This window comes from Anolis sagrei, chromosome 5, assembly GCF_037176765.1.
Source record: "Anolis sagrei isolate rAnoSag1 chromosome 5, rAnoSag1.mat, whole genome shotgun sequence".
Taxonomy (NCBI): domain Eukaryota; kingdom Metazoa; phylum Chordata; class Lepidosauria; order Squamata; family Dactyloidae; genus Anolis; species Anolis sagrei.
Genome location: NC_090025.1, coordinates 166,983,886 through 166,999,783, shown reverse-complemented (window position 1 = coordinate 166,999,783; position 15,898 = coordinate 166,983,886). Strand labels below are relative to the sequence as shown.

Sequence of the window (15,898 nt, the reverse complement as noted above, 5' to 3'; positions counted from 1 at the left end):
AGTAAATTGATTCGATGAAGTCTCATTTGATATGCACAATGAGACTTACCAAGGCAACATGAAACAACCAACATGGCACAGCCATGGAAAATGGCTTGATTGTCCATAAGCACACATAAACTGCTATTGCCCATCTATCTCTGGGTTTATAGTATACACTAAATAATCTGAATATTCAGAACTGCTGGCCAGCTGGAATTCAATTTGATTTCATATATGCTTTGTGTATTCCGAATTTTAGTTTGGTCCAAAACGTGCATAGAAGAGCTCTTTCACAATCCACGTGTCCTCACACAGATGAGAAAAGCAAAATACAGAATTCTCAGATTGCTCTCTGAAGTGATGCAAGCAAGGCTATTTGCTAGTCCTCCATGCACTCAATCATGTTGCATTGGGAATACTCTCCTAAAGTCAGAAAGACGAGATACAGCTCTCCTTCAATCTATCTGACTTTAGGAGAGCATTCCAAATGCAACACGTACCTCTTAGCTATGTTGGGCAGCCGAATATCAATATACCCTCTTCCATTTAAACATAGAGGGATATGTAGTATGCTTAACTCAATAACTGTTTCTTGTATTTAAGACCATTTTAATAAAAAATTCTGTACCCTAGTCTAAAGCCATGGAGGTTACTAGATAGTATCAAATTTGTTTCCACGGAAAATAAAATACACAATATCTGGGATAAATTAAATATTTTCCCAAGCAAATTTGAAGATGCCAGCATTAAATTGTGATCTTTGATATAGACATTTGTTATTAACTGTTGCCAAGTGGACTTCCATTTATAGCAACCCTATGAACAAAAGACCTCCAAGTCACCCTATCACCAACAGCCCTGCAGTTATAATCATCAGCTCCTAGATAATAAAATCCCAGTAAGAAACAGATTTTCTCAAAATCTAATGTGAACATGTGCTCACACATACACATAAACAAATAACCAATTCTTACTTTGATTAGGAAAAGAAAAGCTATCATCTCATCTCAGATGGACCAAAGGGAAAAAGCTGAATTTTTTAATACTTTCAAAATTTGAAATGCTGTAACAAAGACAGCAGAGTACCTTTGCCAAAATTGTGAAGGGATAAAGATCTGCTGATCATGGAGGAGCTTCCCAAATGCTGGGTAGGGGCACACCCAGGGCAATATGCATTTGAACACTTTCATTATTGTAACATTCATTTATCCAACACATATTCATGAATATACCCTTTAAAAACCCAGGGATGGAAGGGATATTTTGAGAATACAGCACAAGGCAGGCAGCAGGAGCATCTGCTTTCCAATTCCCAAGAGAGAGAAAAGAGGTTCCATATCATTAGGTTAGAATAGAAACCAAAGGGTAGGAGAAAGGCATTCAAGTTGTGGCATATTTTTTTGGCAGAAAAGAGGGGAGTGACAAATGAGCATCCCTAGAAAGACTTGGATTGAATCACCATCCAGATTCTACACTTCTAGGTTTTGTTTTAAACATGGAGATATTCCATATGACCCAACTCAATATTTAGTTATCGAATTACCAAATATTCTTCAGGGTTTTTAAAGTCTCAATTATCCTATTCACTATATTTAAAACAGCAGGCCTTAGTTCTGAAGTCATTGACAAGACTGCTGCAAATCTGGAAAGACAGTGATAGAAATTCTACCACCAAATACAGAAGAACCTGTTCAAAGTTTTTAGGGCTAAATACTGAATGAAAAAAGTTGGTAATTAGTAGCTAACTTGTTTTAACTGAAAACCAGAAGGTTTGGATTTCCTGAGTAACATAGTTAAAATCCATCAAATTTCTGCGAGTTCTGGAAAATTCTGAATGTTTAAGGACAGAGAATGTATCTGAATGTGCACTAAAATGAGAAAAAGCACACGTGAAGGCACCAATGCATATAACATTAAGGAATGGATTCATGTGAAGAAAGGTGTAATTACATTATTGTTACTAACAGGTCTGTTATTTTTGCATGCTTTTCACAAAATTAAAAACAATAACTTATTTTTCTTAGGCTGACAATAACTAAAGCAAATGTAATCACACACGCTTTATGTATATGAATATTGAAGCTTTGCAGAAGATGGAAAATATTTTATGATTAATTCATAGATTGTATTCTGTAAAAGGTTACAAATTATGATTGTTTAATATGTGGACAGTTGCATAACTGAAAGGACAGGTATGAAATAGTCTGCTACTCTTCCAAAAAAAACCTCTGTGTAGTCTGCTACTCTTCCAAAAAAAAAAAAAAAGCTCCTCGTATCCTGCTGACTGCTTTCAACTGGCTATTTTCAGTAGCCTCTGGCTAAAGAAGAGCAGTAGAAGCACATTGTTTCTTTCATCCTAAGACCATTAGAACAGGTGCAAGACACGTAGGAATAAAAGGCTGAATAAAGGCCTGCAGTTTGCCACTCTCCATAAATTCAGCACATGCTGTGCTGCAAAAAAACTTCAAAAAACCTCAACAACTACCACCCAACAACCTCAATAAGCTAAGAGTCCCATTTGCCTGTCAGGCTTAAAGGGGGGGGGGGGGGAAACTCTCAGAATTCAGTGGAGAAATGAAGCAGGCAGAATACTGTAATTAATGTATTAAAGATCATCCCTTTTCTGGTTTTCAGATAATACATATAAATAAATTTTAACATGCTAATCAATAAATTCATGGATGAACTTCAACCTGAACATAAAAATCCAAGTGGAGCTATATTGTACAGGTTCATGAACTTCAGTATCACAAAAATTGAATTTAAAAATGCAATACTATTTACATCATGGAACAGTTGTGTACAATTGAGTGGGGGACGGGACAGATGTTCATTTTTAATTAAAAGTGGAAAACTTAGCATTGATTAAGTCAAGCATAGTATAGACATGCACTGTGCAAGCTTCCCCCACAGAGCTCTGCCAATGCACCTTGCTCCTGACCTGCAACACTCCCTGCTATTCCAGTGCTGGACCTACTGGGCAGAGAGAGAATCACATCAATTCTTCAGTGAAGGGACATTGGTTTCATAATGAGAACCAGTTAGGACAAACATAACTTAAAATGGCTGCACCTGTCACTAGAACATTTGTAATCTGTCTCTAGGGTGTTTGATTAGAATTAACCCTTATACATGTTAATTCTAGTGCATCTTGAATAGCTACATTATAGCCATTCATGAAAATTAGAAATATATAATATGTCAGGCCTTTTTGCAACGTGGAAAGGCTCATTAAATTGTGAAAGGTCTTACCCCATATAACCATAGTTTGTTTTTTAAGGGACAGAAGCCACCTTTCCCAAACACCATTCACTTGAGAGACATCAGAAGAGATCTCTCTCCGACAGATTCAGCAGTTCTCTTTTATTCTTGGAAGTGCTGACAACTTGATCTTTCAAGGGGAAAATAATGGAAGTATTAGGGCATATATATGTGTGTGTGTACCGATGACACTCAAAACTTGTAATTATACAGAACAGGAGTTTGGGGAAACCCATGATGCCCTGTTCTTGTTCTGTCTGCAGAGTGTATTCTCTAGGCAAGAAGCTGCCTTACAACTGAAGGGGTGATGTGGTTCAGGAATAGGGAGAGAAAATAAAGGCATTGGGCATAAAAAGGAAACTTACCTTGGAGCCACGTTCATTGAAGATTATCTCTACATCAAGGATTTTGCCAAATTGCTGCAAAGAAGGAAGAGAAGATTTACCCATGGTTAACTAATTCATTTCAATTGTCATATTTTCACAAGCTAACTGAATAGGAAGAACACCTTCATTTCTAATGCACAGCTGAAAATGTTCCATAATAAACTGAAGTTGATTACTTCCAGTTCAGCTATTGAGTTTGTGCTGGTTGTCAATTTTGTTTAGCTGAAGCACTTAACTACGTTACACATCCTGAGCCAACTGAAGGAGCATAGCCTGTAAAAGCTACCTGTTCACCTTTTTCCAAACAATCTACTTTATTCCCTTCATCACCTGGCTTTTGTTGTCCCATCCTTGGGTTCATTATTTGCTGGCTGAGTATACCTCAACTTTATTATAACTGTTGTGATTCCCTTCAGAATTTTCATTTTCTAAAGATACTTTCGGTGCTTCTACAAGCCTCAAGTGTCTCTTGGGCATAGCTATTGTACTGGATATCTAACTAAGAACTTACCTCAGTAGAAGGAATTTTATGAACATTGCAGTAATATCAAACTCAACCAACAGAAGGTCAAATCAGGGTACCAACATCAGTCCTTAAAAACTCATGACAGAATAGACTAGTTTACCTGAAGAGCTGCCTCCTCCCACATACAGATTCTAAGATCATTTCTGAGGCCTTTCTCTGGGTACCTCTTCCAAAACAGATCAGGAAGGTGGCTATTGAAAATGAGGCTTTTTTCCCCATTGGAAGAGATTTGATTGTGGAGTGTCCTTCCCAGAAAGGGACAGCCGGCACTTACATTGCGTCAATTTCTGCATCACGTGGTTTGTTTATTCCAGTCTTTTCCTTCCACATGTTTGGTAGTAATATACTTGCCTCCTGTTGAATTTATATCCCATCACTGACTTTTTTTAAAGATTGCATTTGTATTTTACTTCTTAATTTTTCTGTATGACCACAGAGCAGTGAGTATTTGGCAGTTAAAAGAAAAAGAAAACAACTGCTTGCCACAAACCCCTTTGATCTATTAGCATACTGAATACTGCTAAAGAAAATGTAACGGTAACCTTCCCAGTAATCAGAAATCCTCACACAACTTCCAAACAGAAAATTTTGCTTGGCAGTGCCATTTTTAGACTTTCTCCTCATTAAAAACAACTTCACACACTGGTTCTTTCATCAAATCAACCTTGCCTTCTATACCCAGTTTCAAACAACAACTGCATGTTTAAAAAGAGGCTGTCATTACAATGAAAAGATGTCTTAAGTTGTTTTTCTACAAGGATTTTGCCCCAGATATCATTTCATTCTACAGTGCAGGCCTATACATAGTGAAAAGTACACCCCCCCCCCCCCAAAAAAAGCCCTGGAACTTTCAATAGGAGTTATTCCAAGGTAAATGTGTACAGAAACACAGCCTGAATCTCATCTTTCCAGAAGAGACTGTGATGCTTCTTTAAGCATTCACATATTGCAACTAACTCCATCAAAAAAGTATGAGTCACATCCACTCCTCAAAAAATTAAATAAGAAGAGGTCACAGTTGTCTGCTTTTGCAGCTACATAACCTCCACCCCTGCACTTCCATCTTAATGTATCTATTGCAGGCTTATTGTCAACTCTTTTCAATTTTAGTGTAATCAACATGACTTTCCCCAGAGGCACTGATCTAACTAGGCCAGCAGTATTTGTTGCGCGGACCAAGCTGAATTAGACAGAGTGGACATATGCTAAGAAATCAGTAGTTGGAGATTTTAATCCTTGACACAAAGGGAAACCCTGTAATTTACTAGCAGCATCGCAAGTTATGTTATAAAACAGCAGTCCAAACCTTTCTCTTGGAGCTATTAAACACAGAGAGACTTTGGGGGGGAAAAATACTTATGTGGATTGGCTATTCTGGGTGGAGGATTCTGGGGAATTTTATTATATAAAGTTTACTTGCCCACGATGAAGCTCGCCAAAATCGGTTTCCTGTTGCTCTAGGAGCTGGGATCCAAATGCAGAAACAGGCTATTCAGCTAATCTTTGGAAACTGGAAAACCTCGGGCCCCTATTCCTTACTACAGTAATTCTGTATAAAGTATAACAATAGCACTTTGGATTTTTCTCCTTTTCAGTTCCAATTTGAACCACATTTTGAAATTTACAGGAATGTTCCTCATTCATTTGAGGCCGATAGTTTTGTTGTCTGTGGACCATTGCATACTAGAAGACAAGGCATAAATGGAGAATTTTAAGTACCACTGCAGACGTAACAGGAAATATTTTTTAGACTAGGCATGGGCAAACTTCAGCCCTCTAAATGTTTTGGACTTCAACTCCCATAATTCCTACCAGCCAGTAGGAATTAACAGAAAATATTGTCTAGACCAGGCATGGGCAAACTTTAGCCCTCCAGGTGTTTTGGACTTCAACTCCCACTATTCCTACCGGCTGTTAGGAATTATGGGAGTTGAAGTCCAAAACACCTGGAGGGCTGAAGTTTGCCCATGCCTGGTCTAGATATAACAATATGTGTCAGCTCTTGAACAGACCATAATTACAACTATCATAAAGTCAAATTACTTAACACACTTCCAAAAGACAGGATTAAAAAAATTATAATAGGTGGGATTCCAACCTGTTTCATTAGATACCAGGTTGCATTTCCATTGAGATTTCCCCAAGCTACATTTAGCACACATCTAGTAACAAGCATCTGGGACTGTATTTTTATACTTATGAATGATGATGTTTATGTCTCAGGGTGAACTGAATTAGATCAGGACATTTTAAACTGACAAAAAATGGTAGTTATAAATAATTGTCCTAAATCCAATTGCTAGGGTTTTTTAAAAATGCATTGCTTAAACAAGAGAACATGCTAATTAGTTAATATAATGATAACATTCATTAATATAATGATATTGCACTATCTAGCAGCATAATCCAAAAACCGTAATCGACAGGGTACACACTTGTGAAATAAAACTGTTTAGCTTTCTCTGTTTGCACACTTAAGAGCAATTGCTTAAATTTTTATTCGTTAAAACATATTATTCTCCTCTTCCACCCCTGCCCTTCTAATTCACTTTCTTCAAGTTTCCTAACTTTGACATCTTTTTGCACTCAACTGTCTGATGGCACAATATTCTCTACTGATCCTGTCCAAAGTCCCCCTCTCAATATACACCTTTTCATACACAAATCCGTACTATCTGCCAGTTTCTTCACACTATCCTGCAACACCTGGAATACATCTGCTCAATGTATGAACATATTTATTGCTTCACAAAACCTGCATTACATCACAATTTTATGCATATCACAGCCGTGTTTTGTTCTAAAAGCTGATACTGATATTTCCTACCTACTGGCCTTGCTTCCCAGGAAAAAATTACCAAGATAGTCAAGGTAGAAGATTCGACATACACGAAAAAGGACAAGGCGTCCCAGATTTTGACTGTGCCATCTGTATTAAGAGACCTGGGCAGAACACTACATCATTTATCAAGTGATATATTGTCATAGGTTTGAGTATCTTGGGGGGCATCAGGAATAGTACTTTATTTTATCTGAAAACAATCAGGTTGAATAACTTCTCAGCCCATGCTAACAACTAAAGTAGCTGCATTATGCTCCAGGTCAGAGCCACCCTCAAGATTGGTGTTCTATACTTCGAAACCTTCTTCACTCCTTCACATTAAAAGAGTCTCTCCTAGGCCATTTTCATGCTATCTTCACAGGTTCTCTGTGGTCATGTTATTTTTAGAGATCCATTCCGGGCAAAGCCCTAAAGTCTTTCACTGCTGACAATGAAACAATGAAGGCTGCCCTGGAAAAGGTAATATGTGTGTGGGGCAGAGGGGATACATTAAGCTACACATGATAAACAACTACGGGTTCCCTACTGAAGAAAGTACTGGTTTCAGTAATGACTCACCCAAGGACAAAACGCTTGTACCGCAAAATAACAGTAATAAGGAAGAAGTAGACAAACATGGTAAATATTTCTGCCCCGTTTTATAGTTTGAGGCTGTGTTTATCCTGAACAGAAATGCTGTGCTGGCAAGAAATAAGGACTGAATTATTGATTGTTTCTCTGCTCCAACTACAGAGCTACCCCAAGCTTCAAAATGGCACATGTTCCTGCATGTGTGCCCAAAAAGGAAAAACAGTTCTGGCAGGCTGTAGGACTGGGACTGATGTCAGAACCAGGAAAGCCAAAGCACCTCATTAAGTCAAAGGAAAGACTAAATCCGCAGGCCATAGTTCCCACGTACTTCTCATTTTACACACAGCCACTTGAATCATCCAGACAAAACATTTACTCTAAGTACAATGATTGTAAAGGAACCAGTAATTTGGTGGAGCCTGGAAAATGTAAAACGTTTTTCTGTCCTAATATAATCTGGAAGGTCTTGAGCATTGGTTTCGGATCAGTTCCTTCCCCACAACTCCCCTTACCCCAGGGAAAGTATTATCTGATTGAAACTTTGAAGCACATTTTTGTATGCATCAGAAGTATTTCAATATATTATTTAGATATGCAGAGAAGAGCAACTCATTTTCTCCCCACAATGTGCTATGGTAAGCACTGCTGAACAGTTAGAAAAAAAAAATGACTCATCGTGCTAAAAATGTCCATAATTCAATGTCCACTGGAGCCTCATGTAGAATGTAATATTTCTATCTTACAGTATTCTGTCATTTTTTTTAGTCAAAAGTACTTGGATTCTTACAGTTCAAGCTACAGCTTATGAACATACAGCTATCCCAGAAGTATCACCCTGCCCAGACAGGAATCATGGACCCATCCAACAAACAATAATCAATGAGATGAGCAGGAAAGCAAGATGCCAGAAGATGGTATTTAAATACTTGTGATGACGCTACTTTCCACTTTTTCAAACTTGGAGTCCTAGCCTACTGCATCTGCGCATGGTTTGGTAACTGCAGATTGGCAGATAGGAAGGCACTCCAAAGGGTCACCACCTCTGCACAGAGAATTATTGGTTGCCCTTTCCCCTCTTTTGAAGAACTTTATAAGCCTTGTAGTCTTAAGAAAGCTCAGAGCATTCTTGGGGATCTATCTCACCCAGCATATTCTTTTTTTTTAAATTATTACCATCTGCAAGATGACAAAGGGAAGGACCAACAGACTGGAAGACATCTTTTATCCTAGAGCTGTGGCTATGTTGAACTCCATGGATTTGCATTGATGTGGCATTGGGGGCTGTGCAGTGGTGGTGGGAGTGTGGAGGGGTGGATGTGTTGTTTTGTGGTGTGTACTAGAGAAAGCATTTAATTTCACTGTACAACGTACAATGACAATAGTTATTCTATTCTATTCTATTAATGTTAGTGCACCCCCAAAAAATCCAGCTCTAATATGTTCCATACATTTAAAAAGTTTCAAAAAGTTAGTGGTATATAATTTTAAAAGCAATACAATTATATGTAATGAATATACAATGAATATGCAAAAAACAATTATCCCAAAATTTTGTGAACTTTGTAAAACAAAGTCCACCAATATTCTTGATTTCAGAATGGTTTTTTTAATCATGAGAATACACATCTAATTATGATATAATTTCTAATTTGCACCAAGAACCTTGGATGAAGAGCTTTCTCAGAATTATTTTGGCAATTCAAATACCTCCTTATGCAATTAATAATGCCCTCAGTATTTCATGAAGGCATGTTTCATCACAAACTTAAAAAATCTGTTTGTAACTGTGCTTTCTACTTGTTTTGTTTAGACTGCGCTCCTCCTAATGTTTTGGACTTCACCTCACACAATTCCTAACAGCTGGTAAGGACTTCTGGGAGCTAGAGTCCAAAACACCTGGAGAAGATCAGTTTGAGAAACACTACTTTAGACAATAATCGTAAATTTCTGAAGGAAGTTTAAAACAGGAATGGTTAAAAGGCCTTGTCAATTGAAACCTCCCCCCAACTGAATGATGGGGAAAGGGCAAGCCAAAACTTAAGAACCTGGATTATTAAATGATAAATTCTTCACAAAGAAACATTAAATAACATCAACTTACAGTGACATGCTGTCAGCATCTACACTCATATTTGAATACAAGAAAAATAAATAGTAACCCTAAGTTAAAAAGAATAAAGTGTCTACCCAGGCAATTGCTATTTGTCAAATGAATGCTTCTGAAGAACATACACATTGTTTTATTTTCTGTTTGATTATAGAGTGAGAAAGGCCTATAACCCCCAAAAAGTCATCACTGAGACATACAAGTCACAGGGTAGTGCCTTTGGGTTCTCTATGTCTGGGTCCTTTAGAAGGATGTAATGCTTTGCATATGCATATGGAATAGACTATAAAAATAAAATAAAAACATAAACAGACATGTTGCTCCTTCAAAAATATTATTATCATACCCCAAACATCTGCCGGAGGTCAGGATCCCGAAAGCGGAAGGGTATGTTGGAGACATGCAGCCGCTTTGGAGTAGATTTGCTCTCTGTATTCTCACTGCTTTGTGTCTGTGACTGCTGGCCGTCTGTCTGTGCCCCTCCTTCTGTCTGCTGCAATGAGATTTTTAAAAAGCAAAGAATAAATCATTAAAAAATCCAGCCAAGATTCATCTGTGTCTCAGGTTTTATGCCACCCGTACTGATTTCACATCTAATAATCTTAGAATAAGAGTGGATAGAAACAAGCAAAGTAAAACAACAAAGAATCCTTTGTTTCTGGAAAAAATGTAGGAGGAGGAGTAAAAGGATCTTGATAAAACAGGTTTAAATACACCAATGTAATTTTGGTGCAGATTCAAATGGACCCAAATACAATGCAAAGAACGGTGCCAACACATTTACTGCAGGATTTATGTTTTTACTTTTAACTTCTATTTTTCTAGAGGTACACATTTCAGTTGTACCATCTTAGACTTATTATTCTAATGGCATACCAACTTAAACGTGTGCCAACAATAAATGTTAAGACATATAATAGCAGCAACGAACTACACTCAGCATTTTATACTACTTTTAAAGTTTCTTATGTAACAGTATATCAGTAGTGGAATAAGCTTCTGTTTCTATTATCCTTTTGAGTTCAAAAAGCAACAGCAGCTGACATTACCACATCTCCTTACTGCCACAGTTCCTGACAGGGTGGACAATTATTATTCTTATTTACTTACTATCAGTTAAGATAATGATTCTCATCCTATCTTATGTAGTGGATCTGATCCCCCCTGCCCCCCTCTAATCTACCATGCTATTTATAGCATAGCATCGTATATTTATATTTGACCTATGGGATGCAAGGAGGCCAAGAACAAGGTTTTAATCATATTATTATTGCACTAACACAACTACCTGTAAACTCACTGTGGAACAGCATCTGATAGCTCGTAGACTCACATCACTCCTCAGGAGGCCATTTTGAGCAGTACTAAATTAGGAGAACATGACACTGACAACTTTTTCACTCCTCTCTGATCTGTCTCTATATACAGTTTGTAAGATGCTCCATTTCTTATACTGGTACCAACATATGCTCATCACCAATTCTAATGCATCACTCATCAATCAATTCTGATGTCAACATTTCAAAATTTCTATTGATCCTTCAAAGGAGGTTTTAGCTCTTATTAATGTGAGATTCTAATTTCTTTAATGGAAATGAAGTCATGCTTATACAGAGCCCTGTGGTACAAGAATAAATGTATTAGGAGGGAGGGTGCAATAATAAGGAAGCATAAAGGAACCAATAATTCTATGCCAAATAAACTAGAAACCTATGTATGCAAGTCTACATTTCACTAAAGAGTAGCACTATGCATTACAAAGGACTCTCCAATTTTATATTTTCACCACTGTTTCTTTTCTTTGTACACCAGAGAAAGAGGATGCCAGCAAAGTGCATTGCCACAATAACTTCTTTCCTTACTGTTGCTTAATTAAACTTGGATTAGAGACTTCCTCCCTTCACAAAGGCCATCAAAAGAAACTGCCCTGTGAGCCAAAGAAAGAAGAAGTCTACTATTTCTATTATTTCATATTATTCTTACTTATCTAATGTAAACTATTCAAGAATGGAACAAAAACACCCAAAGGAACTATTAGGTAACAATACTGAATCTCACATCCCCATGTAGGTACTCTCTCTAAACATAGTATGCATTACAGGTGACATGGGCCCCTAAAAAGCTTGAAAGGATCTAAATATAGATAGAGATAAAAAAAAACCTTATTTAATCTTCATCTGAATCTCTCTACCAGGTTTGTGTAAACCTTGTTATGACATAGTTAACCCCAAGCATTAGGGAACCCATTTCTAGAGGAATCTGGAAGACATGTTCACTGACTGATGAGTGCAGGCAGGAGCAAAGTGAAATCAATAGTAATCAAATCAGGTTTTACCTCAATTACATCACAAAAAAACCCAAACAAACAATGAAATATTTGTTGGCCTGTCCATCTTTTGTTATTTTTTCTTGAAGTCTGCTAAAACTAGTGAAATAGTCAGGTGTCAAAATATTTCAAGACTCAATTATTCGTGTTTATCTGACAGAAATATTATTTCAGCATTTAGGACTCTAAAGGGTACTATCCAACTGAACAGCTTCCAATGGTTTTCATAGCCTATAGAAGTAACATCTAGATTTCCAGAACCTCATTCCACATGCTGGCTGGGAGATTCTGGAAACTGTACTTTTTTTAAAAAAGTAATTTTAAAGTATTTCTCAGCTAAACATACCTCACAGAACTGACATAAAGGTAAAAAATGAACAACTAAATGTGTCATCAGTGGAATAGTGGGACAGCAATGTAATATTGGGATGAAAATTCAACATTTCCCATCATTTGACATTCTAAGAGCCAACATCTAATTTAAGAACCTAATTATGAAAGAAAGGGTACAGGTCAGACCCAGACAATTTGATACACCAATACATTTTATGCATTTCAGAAATTTAAAATTCACTGAAACAGCAATATGACCCCATCACGTGACTTAAGCTAAGTGTACCATCTGGACAGTAAGATCTATCAAAATTTTAAAAGAGATAATAAGAGAATTTTATAGTCACTCTTAGAAAGCAGCACCACTAAGTTCTTGTCAGCTACTTTCTTTCTCCTAGACATGACCTTGGGCTTGCATATAAGCTTTTCAGGACAAACAAAGGCACATTAGCAGCAAGCATTCATCAGGCAACATGCTGAGCAAAGCAAAAGCATCTTTCAACTTTGCTTCAATCAGGGAATGAATGCAACCCAAACTCAGTCTGAACATCTGCAGCCACACAATGCAAAACAAGACAGCAAACAGCTGGGATAAACTAATACCATTCAGTCTGGAATCATTTTCAATCAGCTCCAACTATTAGACTTACGTGAGTTTCCTGACAAAGGTACACCTGATCACATCACAAAAATACTGTTTATAGCTGCACTGACAACATTATCTCAAAACAAATGGATGGTGCACCCTGAGGGCAGGATCAATGCGGCTGGCTTGTCATTAAATCACACTACACTGTTTGGTAGTTTTGTTTTTATGACTTCGTTAGAACCCTCTACTCCCCAGGGTGAAAATGTCCAAGTAGGACAGAACCAATGGTATCCATCATCTGTGGAGACAATGACTAGAAAACAGTCTCCTCAACAAGCCATGGATATCATTTTAATTCCCTAGGTCCAAGGTTTCTTTCCCCTCAAACTGTTTCTATTCATTCTGGAGTGCAGCTCATGTAAATTTCCAAATTCTGAGCTTCTTACAACAGATGGTGAAATTGGCAAGATGACGCAGCTTTCCAGATGGCCTTGGACATGCTATGCTGCCCGTATTTCTCACTCTTGATCACAAATGGTGCAGAGAGAGGGAGAAACTGGGAGCACATCTAAATTAGTGGTTCTTAATGTAACATGCCTCCCCCAGGCGGCATGAATAGCTGCCAGAGGTGTGCCTGTTCCTCCACTACTTAGCCCAGTTACTGAGTAGCTCCTCCTCACAATCAGTGCAGTATGTGACTCTATATGGAGCACCCCTTGTCTTTACTGTTCATTCCACAAAAAGAAGAATGCAATGCTTAATCTGTTCACTCAGAATTTCCTCAAGAACCTTCATAATCTCATTTCTAATATGTATATGCTAAGGTATCCAAGGCAGATCTGGTGCTGCAGGCTATATTTCAGAGGAAGGAAATAGTAAAGCATCCCACAGTATTTATTATAAATTTGGGAAACCACCTTTGAGTAAAAAATACCAACGTCCTGATGGTAAGAGCTGTTTGGCAGTGGAATATGCTGCCTCTGAGTGTGGTGGAGTTTCCTTCTCTGGAAGCTTTTAAATAGGCTGAAGGGCCATCTGTTGGGGATAGTTTGACTCTGTGTCCATGCATGGCAGGGGGTTGAACTGGATGGTCTTTATGGTCTCTTTCAACTTTACAAGTTGAAAGAGTCCCTCCAGGTGAGGAAAGAGGTACATACATACTGTAAATAAATAAATACCCATAGCAGTCTAACAGTTAAGAGTTTTAAAAAATGAATGAATAAAAACAGGTTTTGAAAAGGTTCCACAGAAATGAATGGAAATACAAAAGTATGGGAACTTACACTTGTGCTGTTACTAAGGTTGTATGACGTTTTTGAATAATTAGTCCTTAAGTGAGCTTGCAGACAGCAGAAACTGATACTTTAATAAATTTAAGCTTTTACTGCAGAACAGGTTCCTCTTTGAAGTCTTATTTATTGAAATGTATAAATGTTAGAAATACAGAAAACAGAAGCACATCTCTCTTCCATGTTTCCTATGTATGTTTCACTCCTTTAGAAATTCTAAACAACAGTCAAGGCTGCAAGTAGAGCAGGATAGAACCATTATTATCATAGGTTATTTTCATTTCTGAACTTTTGAAGAGCTTATGGTTGACTTGAAGGCCATATTACAACTGTCAAAATAGATCACACTCTAAGAAGTCACGAGAATTACTATAAAATACTGTCATTTTACTATAAAAATGGAGTCCTTATTTCTCTTTGGGGATTATTCAGTACACAGCTGATTAGCACAATATAATAAAGAATGGAAATATAATATGGTGGTATCCTTTTGATCTTTTGAATTAAATCTATATGGTAGCTAACAGTAGAAACTAGTTTCACCTGTAACTTCTAAATGCCTATATTTCAAAAGCAACATATCTTTCCCTACTAGGTTTTAGCTTTTTCTGGCTTCTTGCCTGAAGTGCCTCATTATGAGCTACTCTTCCTTTTTTTTTCAAGGTTGCATAATGCTAATCAGACTTTGCATGGATATGTATTTATCTTCAGAATATATCCAGTGGGAAAATGCCGACTCGGTTACATTACACTGTGTTCATAATATTTAGGCCAACATCTAAGAGCATACTTGTACAACCCTTGTATCAGGAGGCATCAGAGCCTCTTTGGAACATGAAGCCCTTTCCCTGAACTGCCACATATCCTATCCTTTAACACACTGTGCCCTATTCCCTGGAGGGACATTGTACGACTGGAGAGGTGAGTATTGGGGAATACACTTACCTCTCCAATTCAACCCCAGGAAAAATGTCTGTGGTTAGAAGGCTGTTCCCTCTTAGCTTCAATGAGCCATGAGGAGAGGCGAGTAAGAAATTTAAACTATCATCATCATCATCATTACTGTTGTTGTTGTTGCTGTGGGACACCTCCATAGATGCACAACGGGAATAGTATGTTTACAGGCTGGAAAGGGGAAGTAAAACTGAGTATCCTCAGATGTCTCTGTCCTCATCCCCAAGCCAAGATCAAATTGAAGTTATACTGGAGGGGCTTTTGGCTCTGCCACTTTATTTTGCAAGTCAGCCTTAGATCTCAGATTTTAGAATATGTTGCCAAGAGTTGGATGCCAAAGGAAAGAGGAAGATGTGGGTAGAAAGAGAAGCACAGAAGAAGAAATGGCTAATGCATAATACTTAAGACTCACACTGAATGTATTCATCTATAAAATATAACACATCTAGAGAATGTTGGCGCAGTGTCTGTGAACTGATGACCATTGGGTATTTGCACCTAATTGGCTCCTCCTGCAGCAGGAGCAATGAAACCAACCAGGAACTATTGTATATTCAAATTGTGTCCCCTCCCCGCTCCTGGATCATCTTAGTTCAAACACAATTATAGTTAGAATGATCCTATCTCCAGGAACTACAAGAGAAGACTTGTGAGATCACACCCCATTTATACTTTCATGGTCTGCTTAGAGATTTCACAATCAACACTTTTAAAAACTGTCCAAATGAGCAGC

The 15,898-nt window shown here is 37.7% G+C and overlaps 1 protein-coding gene across 13 annotated transcripts in view; it reads right to left on the bottom strand.

Annotated features, from left to right (window-relative positions):
• Positions 1-15,898, bottom strand: part of RBFOX2 (RNA binding fox-1 homolog 2) — a 196,646-nt gene that overhangs the window by 34,902 nt on the left and 145,846 nt on the right. For all 13 annotated transcript variants that reach the window (XR_010910050.1, XR_010910051.1, XM_060776968.2 and 10 more), the window contains 2 exons: positions 10,021-10,167; positions 3,609-3,662 (listed from right to left, as the gene is read on the bottom strand). Coding sequence is in view for 11 of the 13 variants with exons in the window: in XM_060776968.2 (XP_060632951.2) it covers positions 3,609-3,662; positions 10,021-10,167 (201 nt within the window). In the remaining 2 variants the exon portion in view is untranslated. The remainder of the gene's footprint in view (positions 1-3,608; positions 3,663-10,020; positions 10,168-15,898) is intronic.